The sequence below is a fragment of the Pieris brassicae genome, chromosome 11, assembly GCF_905147105.1.
Source record: "Pieris brassicae chromosome 11, ilPieBrab1.1, whole genome shotgun sequence".
In the NCBI taxonomy this organism is placed as follows: domain Eukaryota; kingdom Metazoa; phylum Arthropoda; class Insecta; order Lepidoptera; family Pieridae; genus Pieris; species Pieris brassicae.
Genome location: NC_059675.1, coordinates 7,023,666 through 7,045,702, shown reverse-complemented (window position 1 = coordinate 7,045,702; position 22,037 = coordinate 7,023,666). Strand labels below are relative to the sequence as shown.

The 22,037-nt window shown below is 34.0% G+C and overlaps 1 protein-coding gene across 1 annotated transcript; it reads left to right on the top strand.

The window, feature by feature from the left end:
- Positions 1–5,136: 5,136 nt before the first annotated feature.
- LOC123716318 (NADH dehydrogenase [ubiquinone] flavoprotein 2, mitochondrial-like) lies at positions 5,137–10,137 on the top strand. The gene is made up of 6 exons (XM_045672003.1): positions 5,137–5,208; positions 5,288–5,413; positions 6,902–7,089; positions 7,515–7,722; positions 9,258–9,334; positions 9,967–10,137. The coding sequence occupies exons 1-6, from the start codon at positions 5,176–5,178 to the stop codon at positions 10,088–10,090; spliced, it is 756 nt and encodes a 251-aa protein (XP_045527959.1). The 5' UTR covers positions 5,137–5,175; the 3' UTR covers positions 10,091–10,137.
- The last annotated feature ends 11,900 nt before the right edge of the window (positions 10,138–22,037 follow it).

The following is a 22,037-nucleotide window of genomic DNA, read 5'->3' as shown; positions in this document are numbered from 1 at the left end:
TTTCCCGTAAAAAACAAATGTAGCTTATGTACCGTTCTATAAAACTCATAGAAAATATAAGAAGCGCAATAATACTTTCAATCTAGTTTGGATTAAAAACCTACATGAATGTAAAGTCATATCAAGCTTTGAGGATAGTTCTTAAGCATACAATGTTCATTTTACGGAAACAGAAAGTGTCTGCCGAGACAGATAACGGTGTAAATGTCAATCCCAGTTGGTCTCCTTCATTTTGAGAGGATCAAAGTAACGAGTACGGATTATAAGGGTCTAAGATAAGCTTATTTTATAATTCCTAAATTTGTACCTAGCTCCTTTGTTGAGATGATTTTACTTTTTGTAAATGTCCCCGGCCTATTTTCAAAATTAACTGAACAAAATCTTGAGCGATAAATTTAAACGAGACCATTGAATCTCTGTGAGGTACTTTTTAAATTTAAGTTTGTTTTTTCTAATAGGCATGAAGGTGATCATTTTCCTTCACGGTACAAGCGAGTGTTAAATTTATCAGTTATATTTATTTAAAAGTAATTTTAAGACACCGTTTTGACACATAGGGGTTTACTTTGTCGGTTAGCAGTAACGTTCATTTTAAAGCTTCTTGTATCAATTTCACTCATGAAAAATTAATTTCTTCATAAAACATTTGGCGTTGACGAGGGTCTAGAAATACATAAGTATTCTCATACAAAAACCTTTTGAAGGCTTCGCAATTTTCATATTACATCATCATTCATCAAAGTGATAATACAACAAAATGTCAACAATATTATTAGTATACCGAAGGTAACGATTTTCGAAATTACAAAAATAAATATGCTTGCGTTAATTAGATTGGATTTCTCATTCTATGTGAACACTTCACACTTGCTCCAACTGGTGAAGAAAAACAACGTGATGAGGTGTAGCCTTTTTTTAATCGGGGAAATGCATTCCCTCCGCGGAACGACTGCTTGGGGCGGAGAGGTACCGACTCGCGAGCTGTATATACCCTCTAAAACCCCACGGTGTCGCCATTACTAGCTCTAGACGGGGCTCTAGTGGAGATTTGTCCGCTGTTATCGAGCTCACCTTGCCACGCGATCTATCGCATCGTTGGTTTTCTGCGGGCACTAATAATTTGTAATGCCAGCAAGAGTAATTCTCGCCTTGGTATTGAGCTGGGCAAGGCCCTAGTGCTTTTAGAGATGCATCTGCTGAACACCGTTTCGTTACGTGTACGCATGCAAGATCGATAAAGCGGCCAATACCAAAAAAAATCAATGTATCATCTAGTGCCAGGTAGAAATCTAACGCATGTAAAGTTGTTCCTACAACTGGACGATGTAAAAACGTTTTTTAACAACAAATTGTTGGTAAATGTGGCTGCAATCGGTTGATGCAACGTTAAGGAAGTTGTAGCAAGTTTAAATGGAAAAGTTATTGAGAAACAAGCCGCCGGAGTACACTGTTAAAATGTTTAAGTTTTATTTTATCTCAAGTTTCTTTTGACCGCACTTTAAACGGATCCTTCGCGTTCAATGTATATTTAATGATGGATATTTTTTTTTATTATATTTAAATAAGTAATATATGTTATGTATTAGTATACTTCTTGGTATTAAAAAACAATTCCATCGCGTTTATGCAATAACAAAAAACTGATTAAATCTTAAACTGATTTATGTATGTCTACAAAGAAACATTTGACATTATATTCCAGATTTATAAAATGACAACAAGTTTTTATAACGGCACACTAGATATTAAAATATAACAAACAAACAACGTCTTTATCACGAAAGTCGGTTTTACTGTATTTATTATCTCTTTAAATTTATCTGGTTTTTTAAACATCAGTTCTAAATCTTTTAAGAATTGATGTGTCATGCGTATTTCTTTTCCAAGTTTGTACTTGGCTAATTATAGCTATATTTTTCGTATTTCTCAGCACCAATACAATTTATATTGTTTTTTGTAATTTATATAAATAATTGAAACTATTTTCTATTTTCTCGATAACTCTCGCTTATTGATTCTCACTTTTAATCACCACATATTATACAATTACAAACTAATCTTGTATGACAATTTATAACCAATATGTGACCAATACTTGATACGAGTAAACTTCATTTCAATCAAGTATTTGTTTATTTTACAGGCATAATTCTTAGGAAAGAAAGGGTTCGAGGGAACTCGATAACGTAATGAGTAAGGGTTGCGGCTCACAGGATTCTGATGTCAAGGCACTTTGGGGAGATTCGTTTTCATTGCGTCAGCTTTAGCCCGGGATAAAATAATTTCACTCGGCTTTAGATAAACGTTTTTTATTTTAGAAATGTATTAGGAAAGCACTTTGCATATTACAATTATTGCTTATATGAAAATTGGTTAATGACCTAAATATATTTCTGTAAAATGGAGTGAAACCTTAGTACAAAATTCCTATCTACATTATTCCAGTCCATTTTATATCCAACTAAAATTTAGATACTATAATAATACATTTAATTTATCTATATTGTAACATGAACTGTAATACATGACACTTATAAGATATGTAAAAAAATAATATAAAGTAAAACTACAAAAGAAAACAATAACTAACCTTAAAATATAATAACTAAAATATATAATAATATAAAAAGGAGTTCCTTTAGGCAAGAGAATTTGAAAATACATAGATATAATGTATATATCGTGATATGAAATTGATCGCTATATGAAAAGGGAATTTTAATTATACTTTAAAAAGCCGCATTTACCATGGGGAGTAGAGTTGTTCGGGTTACAGGTCAATTTCGTCATCGGACGCTAAGGCAGCATACGGAATTCCACTTGTGTCACCTCGACGTCCGTTCCACATCCGACATCAACCCGAAACAAGAATTGTTCTTCCAAAACCCAGGTATATCCAACTCAATACCATTAGTCTAATGATTTCTGCTTTCAACGCATGCCGGAATTTGAACGCACGACAATAAGCTTAAGAATCTAATGTATTCAAAGTCAAAGTCAAAAATCATTTATTCATATAGGTATCACAATGCACAATTCCCTTATGAACGCCAAAAAAGAGAAATATATATTAAAATGCTTACAATTTTACATTTACTGCCAGTTCTTAAATCAAGGGCGTAGAACGGAAGAGAAGAACTGGCAATAATCTCTCCGCCGCTCTTTTTAATCGCCAATTTTTTTGTTTTACACAACGTTTGTAAGGAGCTGCAACCAATACACCATGTTCCACGTAACATCTTAAGTAATAAATAATAATAAAATAAATTTAAAATATAGATTTGTCTCAGATTGTCAAAGATCCTCTATCAGCATGAGGCATGGTGAAATACGCACGCACTTAATTCTCGTGCGAACAACACGCAAATACATAGTCGAAATAACTAACATCACGACATACATGAATTCAAGTACGACCAGTCACCACAAGTAGCACCCGTTCACAAGTATCACGCATGGCCAGCCATCGGCCCCCTTGCCATAATTTAGAGAGAGAGAGACAACCCGACGCATGGACGCCGTCACAAGAAATTACATTTAAGCGATCCTTGAAATGTGAACTTGGCTACATAAGAAAAAAAATATAATACTAATTATACTGAAATAATTTGATACCGCATGGATCACGGTTTGTCACTTTACATTAAAACAGTCGTGGATGTTGACGATCGCCCCAGAGTCTGGATATGCAGCCGAGAGATTTAGTTGCGCTACCTCTTTATACTGGAGCAATTCATATACAAGCACTAGGATCGTTTAAATATTCATTTATATTATAATAGACATTAGCAAGCAGTTTTACTTTAATGTACTATTTAAATTTATTTACTGACAACACTCGTATTTTTTATTTTTATTTATTTTATTGAAAAAGCGTATACAATTGACTTGGAATTATTACCACTTCTTAATCGTTAGTATTTCACGCACAGAGAGGAAAAAGAATATGTATTGAATTAAGCGTAATTTATATACAATAATTTATTTGACTGAGCTGGGGTAAGTATAAATCAAAAGATATAAAACGTGTATTAAGTTCTTCCGCTCTATAGTACCCGTATTTTTCTCACTAAAGTATAATCTATATAACGTTGGTCTGGCTTACGTCTTCTTAAGGAATGGTCACAGTGGGAAAACACAGTCTTTAGGATACTCTAACATCTGTAAGTTAACTTTGTTTATACAGTTATAACTGACATTTACATTTTCTTCTCAGCTATATTTAATTTTTCATATCTTAACTATAGTTGTATTTATAAATAGTAAAATAAAATTTATTTTTCACTGTGAGTATCACGTTGAACGTACACTGTTTATTTCTATAGTAAACAGCGAAACGTTTTCATAACAAAGGAAAAGTGGTACTGCAAATGACAGAATTAACCGCATTTATCATGTTCAAAATGAAAATACTTGTAGTTGTTTGAAAAATGTTTCAATAACACAAGTTGAACGAGCGCGAAGTCAACAAATTGATTTTTGGATGAATTATTAACGTTTCCTTCGAGTCGAAATACGAAATAAACACGTGCTTAGTTAATTAAGTGACAGCTATATTGTAAGGATTTTAATAACGTCTGACCTATTTGGCTTCACTCGACCAAAGGGGTCACTAGGTTGCACCGATAAACATCTCTTTACACTTACGATGTTAAAATCGCTTAAGCTATGTGCTTCATCGGTGAATTTCTATGAGGTCAATAACGTACCCGATATTCGCTTCGGGCGGTTTTATGGGAATGATCCCCTATATTGCATCCACTGATATTAGTAGTAGTCTTGATCCGACAACTACCATCTTTTAGCATCATTTCCCAATATCCGGTAATATCGCCCGAGCAGGTAACGACTTTTAAATCGGAACAGACTACAGCGCATAGGGCCATATTGAAAAACAAAACTATTTATTCCTTATCACACAAGATTGTAATTTTTTAATATGGTAAGTTGTTTTATTAGGAAAGTAAGACGTTACAGATACAGATACGTTTAGTATGAAAGTAATTACGGACAAACTACGTGGAACATCAAATAGCGTTTTAGCTTTTTAATAGACTCCATAAAGTAAACATTTTTTTATACTATATTCTCTGTCACTGAAAATATTCTTGTCACATTCATTGACGTTTCATTGGTATTTCAACAAAAGTTGTAACTATATTTTTGATTATAATTATGCTTGTTAATAAGTTTAAAGTGGTACAAAAGGTACATTTGGATTGCAATACTTAATAGGATTATTTTTTTATAAGTACGTGCCATTATGTTACCTATTTACATTTTCCAGATACCACAAATTGTAAGAAATTTTTCCTGCTCCAAAAATCTTTTAAGCGAAGAGCTTTCTGTGCACCGTGATAGTAATGATAACAATCCGCAGACAAAATTTGAATTTACAGAAGCTAACATGACGGTATTTACGTTTTTGAAGCTAAGTATAATTAGTAAAAAAAATATTTTGTATATGTAACAAAAGCGATCACACGATGTGATCAGTCACATTTGTACTTTGTTTTGCATGTGTTAACAAGTCTTCCCCATATCGGTATACATAATACCGGAACGGGAAAATTCTTTCCTATTAAAAGTAATTTCTTCGTTTTGACTGCGCCATTGACTCGTGGGATTTTGTACACCTTTATTATAGTATACTATCGCACGCGTTTCTGTCCAGCTGTAACGTACTCTGCGAGTAATACTAGACATACGACAAGAAAAAAATATAAATGTAAAGTATAATAACATTGAGTATATTTTATTATTTAGCATTGTGTATATGTAGGTATGAACATTACACTTAAGCGCTTATAATTCGATTAAACTACATATTTACGTAGTCGGTCCCAAAGTTCTGTCATAAATGGAAATAATGATAAAAACAAAAGTACTGATCAGTTTTTAATAAGTGATATATCAATTTATAGTACATTAACTAAGGAATAGAAATAGCAAATGAGCTCCCTTATTTTTAATACAGGCCCTTAACAGCCGCGGCCAGTCGTCTATCACAGCACGCACCATATTCATGTCCATTTCGGTTACTGCTTTTTTAAAGATGACTTCAGAATCTCCAAATTTTTATGGGGTTTATCACAGACCTTCCTCTCTAAGATGTGCCAAATTTTATAGTCCAAAGGATGAAGGTCCGGACTAGAGGAAGGCCAATCCTCATATCTAATTAAGTCGATGTTTTGACGCTCAAACCAGGCTTGAGTGGTCTTGGCTTTGTGTGCAGGCGCAGAGACCTGCTGGTACACGAAGTGAAATAGCGTGCTGGGCAGGTCTTTGACAAGCCGATCCAAAACCCTCTCTTGGTAAACTTTTGGACTGGTTTTGACCCCTTCGCAAAAATGAACCTCAGTTGGCCCGGAATAGGACACTCTCAACCAGACCATTACTGATGATGGATGATGTCCATGTTGCAACCTCGGAACTTTATTTCTGTGAACTTTATTGTACTTCTCTTCAATATCGATTTTTTTTCGTCCGGAAAGTGATTGGTTTTTGTTTTAAAACAATAGTCAATCATTCAAAATAGAATGCAATATTTTTTTTATAAAATCATGTTCGAAATTTAAAAATCTGGTGCCAGTGACAGAACTTTGGGAGCAACTACGTCAGTGAGATATCCGGGTCAGTAAAATCTAATCAAATTTTTCGTCCTTGGAGATTCACATGACACCTTAAAAAATAATAGTCTTATTCAGGATATTTGTTGTAGCCATCTATGAGTAGACCATGTAATATAAAACTTATAGGAATATGTGCACGTAGCTCTTGCTTATACGGCAAAGGAAAGAATAATGCGGAAAACGCTTTGACTTAAAATTGGACGATGTGTGTCAGGGATTCAAACACAATTCTAACAACTATATCTTTATAGGTATGTTGATTTTTACAGAGATTATGTGCAATCATCCAGAACTATCCCGAAGGCTGTCAGCGGTCAGCTCTCTCTGCGGCTATGGATATAGTTCAAAGACAGCTTGGCTGGATTCCTATATCAGCCATGCATAAAGTGGCTGAGGTGCTTAGTATTCCACGAATGAGGGTGTATGAGTGGGCAACGTTTTACACTATGTGTAAGAGGTAATTAGCAAAGTGTGTATTAAAGCTTCATAGCAGACATGGTCTAAGATGGATCACAGTTTGTTTTATACTCTCTAACTACTAGTAATAATGAGAAGTATTTATTATGAACTAGATGGATTTGGTTTTGCCATAATATGATGTTTTATATAAAACCGGTTTTTAGGATTTTGCGTGCAAATTTTTCTCTTCATAAAAACCTTCCTCTTCATAAAAACCTTCCTCAGAGTTAAGGTCAGTTTAAGGAATAAATAAAAAAATTACTCGATTAGGTCCATCTTCGAGTTTTGCGCGTAGCAACATTTTTTACGATTAATTTTCACTTAAACAGATTAGTTATGGAGAAAAAACAAAGATTAATACCAGACTTTTTAACTCTTTGAAATCTACTTTTAGCTATTGACGTGTTGCTATGAATTCCACAGGCGCTACAGAGGAAAATTCAACGTGAAAGTCTGTGTAACGACGCCTTGCATGCTTCGTGGTTCAGACATCATCCTTCAAGCAGTCGAAGAGGCGACGTGCTGCTGCACCGGAAGTCTATCAGCTGATCGTATGTTCGGTGTCGACGTCGTGCAGTGCCAGGGCGCATGCGCTAATGCCCCTGTTCTGGTTGTTGATGATGATTACTATGTAAGTAAGCCTGGATGCACGCCAATCTAAATCGAATCAAGGAGATTATCTCGGCCTATCGATGATTGGCCTCACTGAAACGTGTGTTTAATTTCTATCTAGCTTGCAATTCTAAGATCAATTCTAGATTTCTCATTTCGTATTAGGTAATGGTATGAAAATACGTGATGAGATTTTGCAATGATACAGGCATTTTGATATAGCAATTTCCGTTTTATTAAGTTCCAGTCAAATTTAATGAAGGCTTGTGTATTCTGTTCTTCATTGGGCGGCCATCATTAGACAAAGGAATAAAAAGATTTTTTTTTACTTGGATTTTGGTGTTGTTCGCAACAGGCAAAATATTAGTGAACTAAGTTGAGGTCGCTGATTTTGATCTTCCTTTTTTTATTAAGAATCTTTACTTTTTTGAGCTACAGCTATCAGACATAAGTTCTATAATTTGAACATAGAAAATAAGACCCGGAATGTTTGATATTTCACCAATAAGAAACTTAATAAGAATAAAACTTTTACTTACATTACTGATATCGAAAAAATTATATGCGTTTGAACTACAAAAAAATTATCTGGGATATAAAAAGGATGAAGGATATGCGGAGCATATTGAACTGATGTTTTCACACTTGCAGCAGTTCTTGGTATAAGCATTAAGAAACACTAACTCCACAGCCATTGGAACCATTTCCCTAAAATTGTTGGTGATCTGAGTAAAGAAAAAAACAGTTTCATCAAGACATTTAAACTCTGGAGGAGCGTTACCTAATGATATAGGTAGTAAGTTGGAATGCTCCCATGATGGCGTGAATCAAATAAAGCAAGCAAGAAAATCTGTTGTTGTTTTTCTGAAGATTTTAATTATGTCAAACTCAAACTCAAAATATCTTTATTCATGTAGGTAAACAAGTACACTTATGAATGTCAAAAAGAAGTTAAATTAATTGTAAATATACATTTACTACCAGTTCGCATGTCAAGGGCGTAGAGCGGGTAAGAAAAACTGGCATGAAACTTTCCGCCACTCTTTTTAATCGCCAAGTATTGAGTCATACAAATTGTTTGAACTGGAGAACAATCCCAAGGATTAGGATTATTTAAATATTCGTCAAATTTATAAAAAGCTTTATTTATTAATTTACGTTTAACGAGGGCTTTGAATTTATTTAGTAATAATTCTTTAATTTCTCTTGGGAGTTTGTTAGAGAAACGAATACAATTTCCATATAAGGAGTGGTTTATCTTCTGGAGCCTGGTTGGTCGTACACTCAAATTAGTTCTATTTCGCGTATTATACTGGCCAAAGTCACCATTTGTTTTAAAATCGTTTATATTTTTTGTACATACAACAAGGCTTCAATAATATATTGACTTGATAGTGTCATAATATTTAATTCCTTAAATGTCTTATAAACCAATTCTGATACAAACAATGATCTGAAAACAGCATCCCTAGAAAGTCATCATTTTACATGCACCAACAATCCAATTCCCTTGCGTATGCTTTTTTCGTTTTTACATTATTTATAATAATTTAGGAGGATGTAAATGTGTGTGACGTCTACAACATTATACAAACACTAAAATCTGGAGGTATACCACCTTGTGGACCGCAGTAAGTATTATTATATCTCTTAATTTTAAGCTTTAAGATTGGGCAGGCGAAGTGTATGTATGCAATTTTAATATAAGACAACTATAATAATATACTAATATTATAGTAGGTACAATAAACATATGGACAGCTTGAAAATAGTAGGTCATAAATAAATATATTTGTTTTATTTTCCTTGTAGGAAGATAAAACTATTTCTTTCTACAAGGAAGATCTTTCTTTCTAGAATCCTTAAAGAAAAGGGCGTACCAATTCTTGAAAGGCCGGCAACACACTCGCAAGCCCCCCTTGAGAATGTCCTTGGGCGGCGGTATCACTTAACATCATGTGAGCCTCCTGCCCGTTTGCACCTGTTTTGTAAAAAAAGGTATAATTATTAGTTGTTTTTTGACGTTTTGTTTATAATCTAGTGCATTGAAACTTTAATTATTCAAGACTTTTGTCATACGTTGTAAATTTGAGAATATATTTTAGGTCCTATAATGTTGACAAAGGCTTAAAACAAAATGTACAATACAAGTTGTCCAATGAGTCAAATTTAGTCATAACCCGAAGAATAATGATATGCCCTATTAATGCCTCATTTACTGAGGAAGGTTCTCGGTTTTTAATATGCTTTTGTTTCATAAAAGGAGTGGAAGGTTTGCTGCAGAGCCTATAACAGGATTTACTACATTATGCGAATGTCCACCATCGCCAGGATTCGGTATTCAAGCAGGATTGGGTAGTGCATCACCTCCTTTACCTCGTAACTGAAATATTCTTATATTTTCATGTGTGTTGAATTAAATAAATATTCTTGAAGTTTGTGTTTTGTTTGAATTTTACGACAATAACGAGGCGTATTTACTTGTCTTTCCTGAATGAATTTGCTCAATTAGGAATCTACATCGTTCCGTTTCTTATTCAAGAGCCTCTTGATAATACTATGTATTTTTATTTCATTAAGTAGGAATATAGAATCTCAGGTATACTTAGATCAAATTTAGCATTAGTTATATTTATATTTCAAGCCTGGGAGAAAGAGGTCTAAATACAATTAAAACCGCATTGTACAATGTGAGATCATCAGCAACCAGATTCATGGAACTTTCTTATAGGTTTTGACATGTTAAGCCTGGCAGAAGTACGAAGAATGGAATGTATCATAGAATAACACTAAGAATATATATTCTAAACAAAGAAGAGATCACCCGGTATAATATAGGTTTTTTTTAATGAAGTAGTAAGTTGTGAATATAGACCCAAGATGGGGTTTTAACCCTATATTATAGACCCGACCAAACTCCAAACTTTATGTTAAACATTCTAAATTCAATATCATATTTTTTGTATTATGTAAATACTTTATTTGTGAGGTTGGATATAAATAAAAGCTAAATAATACGTGTTACGGCTATTATAAAGTTTTAGCGCCGGTCAATATAATTTGAAATATTCACACTGTTTCGTGTCACAGTGCGGCCAGGCCAACCACTGATCAGGTGACTATTTAATAACAAACTATGTTTAATAGCATACTATTAAACATAGTTTTGTGTGTAATATCCACCAATTGCAGGTCATTTTTCAAATTGTACTCCTGACAAATTTCATATATGTTCCTTGAGTAGGTAATTAAACCTGTCCCGACTTTGAGAGGTACATTATAATTTTTTGGCGAAGAATGCCGTGGACAGCAAAGCGCACCAATACATCGATCCTGACCCAACTCCGCATACGAATTCGCCTGTCTACTATATGCCGACAGCGAATTGTACAGCGGCTATGAGAACTTGGAGAAACTGGTCGTGGTTGGTAACACAGAAGACAAATGATCACGTGGCTGTTTACCAACCAGATGGACCGATCACGTGAAAGAAGAAGTTTTATCGTCCTCTAAATTACACACTGTTATAAGAGAGGCGCTGGACAGAAACTGGTGGAAAGAGATTGTCCGCTCCAGATGTTTCCTTGCTGACAACGACGCTCAGACATGAGTTGCTGACTGAAGAAAGACATACAAAACAATACAGTAACTCAAGTTACAAATAAATATAGTAATGAAACAATCTAATACAACATTACAATGCTTTTTGATGATGACGTTTAATATTTTCTATGGATCAATTGTTTTTATATAGAGTGTTTATTGGGTTTAAAACGAACGAATTAGTATAGGAATTGTAAATAAGAATATTTTTAACTATTATTAGAATGATAAAATCTGATGAATCTACAAATTTTTAGATAGAATCAATCTAATGCATTTTTTACATTATGTCAATTAAAATTTTAGATTATAATAATATATTTTAGAATATCTTGAACCTGTAATTTATACGGAGAGTCCATTGGATATAAGAATAGAGGTGTTTTATGAATAACCTAGAGCGTTGTGAATTCATCAAACACCATTGATGCACTGAACGTAACAAGTTATAATAGCATACCGGTAATTAGCCTTTGCTACTAATCCGAGTTAGATGTTTAATCGCAGGCATTGATTTACAAACTAATCAAGCTGATAAAGTGATATTTAACTTCTGAATTAATTGTTATCTCGAAGTTCAGGTCTGATATAACTACAGCTAATACGGATATTTTATGAACGCACGAATTCGTTTTTATTCGTTTTATAAATTTAAAATCAAATGATTTATTCATATAGGTAACACAATGTACACTTACTGCTACTTCTGAAATCAAGGGCGTTGAACGGAAGAGAGAACTGGCAATAAACTCTCCGCCACTCTTTTTAATTGTCAAGCTTTTTGTTTTACACGTTTGTAAGGAGCTGCAACCATGACACCATGTTCCTTATAATATCTTACGTATTTAATAATAATACAATAATTTAAAAACAAATACTTGTCCTCTATCAGCAAAATGCATTGTGAAATAGGAGCACGCACTTCACACATCTCGTGGGAACAACACTCAAAATACAAAGAACAAAAAATCATCGAATACACTGACAAAAACATACCTACAAATATATAGTGGTATAGATATACTATATATCTTACGGACTTTTGAAGGCGAATAGAATTCATTCGTTGAACCGGTATAATGCTTGCATCGTATAGCATTTCTGATAATAAGTGAATTATTTAAACATTTTATGCTGAGTTTATGTCCGTGGAATATGAACTTTCAGGCCATAGCAAATTCATTCGGTTATTTCTAAACAACTTCTTCTGAAATGAGAAACATTCATTGTCAATTAAATTAAAAAACGATTTCGACGTGATTCCACGTATAAAGGTACTCTAAAGACTGTTTAGTAACGTTGTAATTACATGTATCGTGATATATCGGGTGTCAGTTGGAGGATCAAGTGGGGTCAAGAGCAGTAAATCTTGAGTGCTCGTCTCAGATCGCCTTCCCTCGGGAGCGGGACCTTCTCGTAATTAAGTAGTTCCCGGCAATCAGAGCCGATATTATCTGTACCACAAACTTTAATTACAGGTGAAACTATCTGATACGGAGAATGAGAATTGTTTGCGTATTGCTAATCCTCTTGATATGTTTTTAACGGATACAATTAAACTAATATATTTTTCTATAATATCTTCTAGATTTTAGATTCTTCTAGATTCTTTTTTGGCAACACATCTAGGCCAAGAGGTTATGGGTACAAGAAAGAGACTTTATATTTATATGAACTATATAATATTAGGTCCTTACATATGAAATTGGCGTTTTGTATGGGAGGAACAAAAAGTCGAATATTTTTAAATATAATATATTTAATTAATCAAAGTATGAACCATTGTTTTCTATGCACTTTTGCCACCTCATAGGTAGTTCATTGATCCCTTTACTAAAAAAACCAATCGGACGGGAATCAATAAAATCTGTGAAGGCGATTTGGACTGCCCCATCAGAATTAAATTTTTTCCCTTGCAAGAAGTTGTCCAAATTTCGAAAAAAATAATAATCTGTTGGAGCAAGGTCCGGGGAGTACGGAGGATGTCTTAGACATTCCAATTGAAGCTCTTCTAATTTGGTAGCCGTCTGTTGTGCAGTGTGTGGTCTAGCGTTGTCGTGAAGTAGCAGTGGCGTGGAGCGATTGACCAGCCTAGGTTGTTTAGCCGCTGGCTTTTCCATCATGGTTTGCAATTGCTGACAATAGACATCAGCCGTAATAGTCTAGCCAGATTTGAGAAAACTGCAATGAACAATACCGGCACTAGTCCACCAATACATGAGTACAAATAGCTGTACAAATTTGAATTTGGAATTCCTTACCAAAGAGGAAAACATCGTGATTAAAGTGGCCAGTACGAAATACGCCAATTTCATATGTAAGGACCTAATATTATTGATTTAAAATCTATCAAAAGTATATTTTTGTAATCTCGTATATTATTCAACGTCAAAATGAAGAATGTTTTATATCGCAATTAATGGCCATTAAGTAATTTTAAGTAAATATTTAATATTTGTTACAATGGAAGCCAAATATTATTTCTAAATCATTTGTATCACCAAGGACTTTCCTTTATTATTGTTTTCGCACAGCACCCAATTTCGAAAGTGACATATGTGTCAGAGTTTCTTTATCTATGGCCTCTTTACGCATTTGGAATAATACCGCGAGTTAAGTTCGGTAGTGGTTGTTGAAGGGAAGTGTCAACTGTCTTTAATGGTTTAGAACAAGAGCTTACAACTAACATAAAAGCGGTAGTGTTACGTAGGGTACAACCCTAAGGTAGGGTTGCGACGCTGGACTAACAAAAGTCTGTTACTTGAGATAATTATCAGTTCTTAAAGAGTTTAAGTGTCATATTTATTACATATATATAAGTGATGTTGTCATAATATTTTACATTCCTATGTTATATATTATGGATGTATAAAAGAACTAAAGAGGTTATTTATTACAACTAAATCTGCTACCAGCACTGGTTCAATTCAAGTTTATGAGGTTACGTACACTTGTGTGTAAAACTTTATCTGGTATTAGGTATTGACAAGAGTGATTCAAAAACCTTTTTAAAATCTGTGGTAATTATTTCTCAGATTTCAATTTTTACGGTTGAATTTATCTGCTAAATTACTAATACGGTATCATTTCAATAGCAGGAAAATTTCGTATTTTAAAAAGGGGCCATATAAGGAAGGTACCTGAATAACCGGGCCGCATAATAAAATTTAAAACAATTTTGTTTTGAAACATTTGCACAGTGAATAAACGTCAAAATACTTGGAGAGACGAGATAATTCGGTGGTTAATGGTTGCACCGGACCTCGCGCTCCATTATTGCTTGGAATACTGCCGCCCTTTTTAATACATTTTTGATATCTTTTATTGCTTTAAGTTACACCATTAAGGAAGTAAGTCCTCAAAAAAATAAGAAATGTATTTTTTAAATATAAGCTAATGTTACGAATAATGTAATAACAGTAAAAAGTGGTGTAAAATTAAATAATGTATATGTATAATGCTCCAAAGTTAGTCGAAATAGTTATCAATATATACGAGATAGGTTCTAAGATAACATTATACAATTCAAACAAAATTACTGTTGGCTCGGATCACCAACTCTGCAATCCATACGCACATATTAGTAATGATAACATTTTGTTGACATTATCTCATTTTTTATGATAAATATTAAAACTCAATTGAATGTTAAATTCGGCTGAATGTTAGGTAATAATTAACGTGAAATTAACTGTGAGGTTTTATAAAAGTGAAATCAGAAACAACTCGATTTTACACAATTGAATCCGATTATAACGCAAACAGATCAATGAAGCTTTTATAATTTTATATACATAATAAACAGGGCAATGAAAGGCTTAACAAATACGAGCAAAATAGTTGTAATACATCTATAGTTTATGACATTAGTTTATCCAGAGGTAATTTGAAATTAGAATTAATTTCTTAATGGTCTATTCAATCCATTGGCAAGAGCTTAAAACTAGTTATCAGTACTGTTGCGGGTGTCGTAAAGTCTAAAAGATTTATTCATCAAAGTTTAAGGCAACAGCCGTTTTCTGTGACGTTTTTTCCGGGGCGTAGTTCATCGTTAATCTTGGAAACAAAAACAGCAAGTTTGGTAGCGTCGTCTAAGCCCATAATTTTGGCGAAAACATGTGCGCACGACATCTGACGATCCCTATGGCCATGGCCAACCAAAAGACGGTATTATTTCTGGATCATAGTTATATAATAAGGGTTTCCTTAATTTAACTGGACTGTACCCTACAATTTACAGAATTTAAAACTTAGGCAATCTGTATGGCCAAATTTGAAGTTTCTTCATTTTATCAAAATGACAGGTACAGGAAAACCTGGCCGCAGCCGTACGTCTTGCTTAAAGGATATTCGGATGTGAATCGGTGCTTTCACTGCATTATTCAGAAACGTGGAAACCATACTCAAAGTAATCATAATGGTCGGCATCCATCATAAGCAGACGGCACCATTGGAAGATAAACTAAATAGATTGCCTTTAATATTCAAATGGTAAACCCACTAAACGGTAAAGCAATTTTGCTTTCGTAATGATGAATTTTTGATCAGATGTAAGTAGGCGTTTACGATTCCTAGTGGCCACCTTTTAATAAATGTGAATATTGTACGATGGCTTTAGAGGAAAATATTATCCTCAGTTATATTCTATTATGTGTAAATAATTTATTGATTTTGCTTGCAAGAGCAACATCAACCAATTATTTAGTTAGTAATTCATTAAATATTAATTATTAGCAACTCGGTAACACGTAAAATGTGCTGTTTGTGATGTGGTTAATATAATAAAGCTTATTGTATTATATAACAGGATATATTTTATTTCAGTATATATTATATAAAATATGGTTTTAAAATTACGGAAAATTTGATTTTTACTATAAAGAGTTATTTATAAAATTCTATAATTTACATTAAATCAATGTTTTTACTAAAACGCTTCCGTTACGTATTAATTGGAAATTAGTTCTAATATCCGAATAAATGGGGTTCGAACTATTTCCTCGCGTGCTTGGTATTTTTAAAGACATGATGATCACACGTGTTTTAACTTAGGGTTTAGGATTCCACCTCGTTAGGACCTTCAGAATATGTACCATGGGGGCTGAAAATTTGTAGTTGTTTTTATTTTCCATTCACTTTTTTTATGTAAGAAGAGGCAAACGGTCAGGAGGCTCATCTGATCTTGAGTGATATGCCCATGGACATTTAAGAATTGGTATACTCTTTTCTCGAAGGACCTTAAGTGGAATTGGTTCGGAAATACTTCAATGGGTAGCTGATTCCACATAGTGGTGGTGCGCGGCAAAAACTGCCTTAAGAAACGCTCAGTTGTAAAATTGTATTTTGCCTTGACATCCGATGATAAAACTCAGGTGCAGGTAATCCGAAAAACTCCTTTGAACAACGGTAAATGCCGTAGAAGATGCATAGAGACCCAAGCTTCCAAGCTTCGAGAGCAGTGCTCATTGCCACACCCGATTGGACTCTAGGAAGGTCTTCAAAAAGGTTACCAGCCTAATGACCGCGATGAAAGCCGTATTGATAATCGCTAATCAGCTGGTGGTCCGCTAGATACCTCAGGAGCTCCCCAATAATATTTTTCATTATTTTGGAGAACAAGGGGATGCCATTAGACATGACTTATGGATGTCCAAGATATTCATATATAGCTTTGCGGTTTGCAAAGTCCAAAGTCGAGTTGGACGCGAAGAGACAGGCCAAAAGGTCGACCTTATCCTTCGCGGTGTGGGCCAGCGAGTCATCCTAACTGTGCAATGGTGGAATGAAGGGCTGACAAAAATTCCCTTCGACAACTTTGGCGAGAGACTCACGGTTCTAGTTCCTGAGGGGCGATGGGCAAAATTTCTCGCCAAATCCAGAAATGTGCTCTGACTTTGCCTTAACAATTTCTCGTTTGAAGGACTTTGAGGCTGAGTTGTATGCTTTTTAACGTTCGCTGATAGTCGCATCACATATCTCGCCGCCTCAGCCCAGGCTTTAAAGTATTCTTGCTTACGACGCAAGGCCGCCTTGCAAGGCTGAGATCTGCCACCGACCAGATGACAAAATGGGACAAAAAGTTTCATACCCTGCAGGACCACTTCGGCGACAGAGCCAGTGACAAACGGTAGAACGGTTTGCGTCAAGGGTAGAACGCAAAAAAATACCGCATTCCATCCCAATCTGCTGCCTTGCCACACGCGGCAACAGCCTGCGAAGTGAAGCCGTAGAGGGCGCGTGAACGGCCCAATGCTCCGGATCACGCTATGATTCGATGAACACAATGGTGGATCAACAGAGACTTGGTAGTTCTCTAGATGCGAAGTCAGCAGAAGGTCGAACAAAGAGTGGTTATGACCATCCACATTTGGTATTTGTGTAATGGCAGGGACCATTTGCATCATGTCGAATGCTAAAATCACCAATTGTCACGATTTCAGCGTTAAGAACCCTATGGAGCAGGGAATCTGTAGCCCTATGGATGTGCTCGATGAATCAGTCAGTTTCATCATTGCCGTTATGGGACCTATATAGGCACGTGTAGAATCGCAGATGGTCAGTCTACGCGTAGCCAGAGGTTAGATAGGTCCATTCCTTCACGTGGTACTGTCACGGTCGTGCCTGCCCCTTTGGCTGAATCTTGAACCGTGCATAGCACTCCCACTAGGAAAGGGGTTGACTGACTGTGCTGTTGGAAAACCTTTGTCACAGCTTATTTCACCAGTGAGTGATGGGGTCGTCACGTTTATATATAACTATATATATGAAGAAACTTTTCTTCTTAATGAATGACGTACCTAACATAGATTTTTTGACGAAAATGTTGCAGAAATACCGGCGATTGTTTATTTTTAAATTGCCTAAACCTCAAAGTTTCTGGGCTGAAGGCTAATGTACTTGTGGCCATTAAAGTGCAAATGCGGGTTTTGGGTTAAAATTGATGAGGCCCTGTTCGACCTATCGATCAAGATTTGTATCCCAACTCCCTTTAAACTTAAGTAAGCCTTGTAAATTGAATAAAAACATCCATTATTGCGTGAAAGCTCAAGCCGTGAAACGATGTCTTAAAGGTGCTTTCAGTTCTAATATTATAAATAAAAGTCTCCTTTGAGTTTCATAAAATGGTTAGTTAAAATACGTCTAATTGGTTTTATTAACAATCTACTTGGTCTTATAGTAGAAAAAATATTGCGAATCCGTTGCTTCTAGATTCCTTGACCGGTGAAATATTTAGAACTATAGGTAAGGGTTTCTATACAGAAGAAATAATTGTGTGCTTGCTTCTACTTTTCATGATATACTTGCATTCTTTTATTCACTGTCCTCTACTGGACTCATGAAATCTCGGTGCTGTGGTCAAAGGTCAAACTAAGTGCACTGCGAGCGCACTGACGGGTAGTCAAAACTACTACTGTGAAATATTTATATTTTATTTTTAATAAAATATAATTATAAATATAACTTTTTTTCTTGTTTTGACAAAAAGTAAACTTGGAAATAGTAATTCATTCTTAATTCTAGAAATAGTGATACGCTTTTCCCTATATAAATAAAAAGTTATCTATATAACTGGCAAGATGTATTGGGATTTAGCGAAATAGCAAGTCCTTACATCTTATAAACAATTTAAAATTAAATTGTACGTCAATATAATATCGAAATTGGAATTGCGAATGAAATACTTTAAAAAATAGCGAATCGTGCCTACATATTCCAAAATCGACCTAAAATCGAATAATCAAAATTGTATTTAGTCTGTGATATAAAATAGAACATGCGTGACGTTAAATTAATTGCACAGCGTGTATTCCCGAAGCTATTGCGCTCCAATGCGTTTTTCAATATTCGAGTACTGTCCGCAAAATAACATTCAATTAAATATGAAGTTAGTTACCTTTACAGTGTCATTAACATCGCTAGCTTGAAACTCAAATACTATTCGTTTTAATATTAGCGTATCCTATTTATATATTTTATACAGAATAAATGGTCAAGCTATCGCACGAGTACGAGACCATAGGCCTTAGTTAGGAATAATAACTAAGAGTAACCACGCTCATACAGCTAATATATTGGTCGTGTATTTTCTAAAACTATGCGTAATAAAAAATGTTTCTCCTACATTTTTTATCTTAATTTACGAGAGTTTCCCCACTCTTATTTGTATGTTTTTATCGTGTGGTTATTACTTATTATCGTGTCTTTTATTTTTTTTATTTAACTACTAATCTACACCAATGTGATAATAAAGAGTTTATTCCTATGAACGAGTAAATCTCGTGTTGAATTGTTGCATACTTCAATTGTTGAGACTGCTGCGGCACACTCAGGTACAGCTTACGCAAACATACCACATAACGTATATACATATACAAGTATGTAGCTATATTACGCCAGGCCTCTATTACATATATACATAATTACACTCCGTTGGTTCCTAGCTAGTAATCAATAAATTAATTTTATAAATAATACGAGGATAGCGAAATTTTTCATCGATAAAACACCTACTTATGATCGCTATGACCATAAAAACGGTTTCAGTGTAGAATAAGCTCCAATATATGGCTCTATAAAAAGCACGGAAACATAAAATTTCCGAGTAATATTTTAGCAATTTCCGATATGGGTCTTACAACATCATGAAGTATAGATATACGGTATTACGAAACTTGGTTAGTTCGTAGCGTTAAATTAAGTGGCTTCGATATTATTCTTAAGTAGCGTGAAATTTTGAACAACCTTTTAACATAACATAAATTTAAACTTGGACAAAGTATTGTATTGAAACTGTTTTATTTATTTACGCCCACGTACTAGACAGCACATAAACATATTGTTTTATATATAATAGAGTATTTAAATGTGTTGTTTTTATCAGTAAGACCGCCCATGTTTATCGTATGTCTTCTGTTATTGGTGGTGATGTAAAAAGAATGACTGCTGATACTTGAAGCGTAAGTTTTTAATAAGTAAATAAATGTATTATTAAACAGGCTACATCATAAAAATTTTGTATTGATTTATATAAATTGAATTTACACAATAAGTTATCTTTATTCGGAATCATGTTCGAATTATTGCCACCAAACTGTAATTATCATAATATATAATATTAATAAACTAACGATTTATTAACCTATAATTTTAGATTTTTATAATTAGATTACGTGAGTATATAAACATTTTAATGTGATTACGTGAAACTGGAAATAAACAATGTTAGATTCCAGTGTTCGTTATGCATTAATTATTTGTTACTAACCTAACCGTGAATTCATTCAAATTTTGTAACGAGCAGCAGCGGAATTGTTCTTAAAATTTCATGTATTTTGTATTCATTAGTAATTATCTCAACATGAAAATGTCCTTCTATAACATATCAGGTTAAATAATGTTACTTTGAGTTGACAAGTTAATGGCTTTGATATCCAACATAACACACATCTTGATAAAATGAGTATTATTCAAAGTTTTTTTAAATAATATAATTTCATCAAGTAAAATATATGTTCTATAAAATTTAGCTGGTACATTTTTTGTTGGCTAAGGGTTTTAGGTACATACATGGCGTTGGGTTCGCGGTTGATTATTGAATTAAATCGTGTTCGAAGTAGTAAAAAAATAATTGAATTGCCAATTTTCAATCTGGGATGAGTGCGGTGCAAATATGCGTTTATATGGATAAATGTTATCCTTGTCCGCTATACTAAGAAATACTAATACTAAGAAAATAATCATGAAGAATTATAAATTTTAATAAAATATAATGACTCCTTGACTATAAAAAATACGAATATTGATCAGAAAACTGATGGTAATAACACTTTAATAACGAAGTATAAAATAAATAATATCCTAAATGTGATTACTGAGAATATTTTTATTCGATATCAGAAAGTGCAAAGTTACGATAAAATTTTGAAATATACATTCCAATAAAACGAAAAGTGTTTTGGGAGACGCTGAAAATGTGTCCACATTTGGACAAATTTGGGTCGAATGTAACCTCGAATGGAGAGAGTGAACGATGCCTTACAGCCGTTATATAAAATCTCGCGGAAACTATTTTATAATAGCATAAAACCTCACTAGAAAGGACAACGATACGAAATAACTTTAAAAAAATGTTAACTCACAAAATCAAACTTTTGTGCTGAGAACCGCGAAATGATTTATCAACCAAAAGTTATCCATAAATTACTCTGCTCAAACTTGCCAATTAAGAATCTTTAAGACATCGATATCTTTCTGGCCTTCAATTTGCCAATTTAAATCTGTCGTCTTACACAGGGGGTATAACGAGGCGAGCATAGACGACTTTTTGTTCTCAAGATTAACGACAAAGTGTGGGTCACAAAAAAGTGGCAGCAAGTGCGGAAATTACCAAAACTTCGTGTCGAAGCCCGAAATTCCCTTGTTCTAAATGTCGTCGTAAATGAAAGATGGCTCTTTTAAAATCAGAAAAGAAATTAGGAACAGACGTTTTTTAGGATTACGAGTTTTGTAACAACTACAGAAGTCCACTTTTTTACAAAGGGCTAAAGTGGTTTTAGATGTTACCGATTTGAAATCCAGTTGTTGGTGCGTTTTCATCTACATTTATATTATCGACTAGGGAAAGGTAAGCTTTTAATGTAATTTTATTATCATATGAACACATTATTGGTTTTACAATTTAGGAACACTCAAGTGTAAGTTGCACTGTTTTTGGATCAAAATAGAGTACAT

Coding starts and splice junctions, on each gene's coding strand:
- LOC123716318 (XM_045672003.1), top strand. CDS start 5,176: ATGCTTGTTAATAAGTTTAAAGTGGTACAAAAG. Junction 5,209..5,287: donor AGTTTAAAGTGGTACAAAAG/GTACATTTGGAT, acceptor TACATTTTCCAG/ATACCACAAATTGTAAGAAA. Junction 7,090..7,514: donor TTTTACACTATGTGTAAGAG/GTAATTAGCAAA, acceptor TGAATTCCACAG/GCGCTACAGAGGAAAATTCA.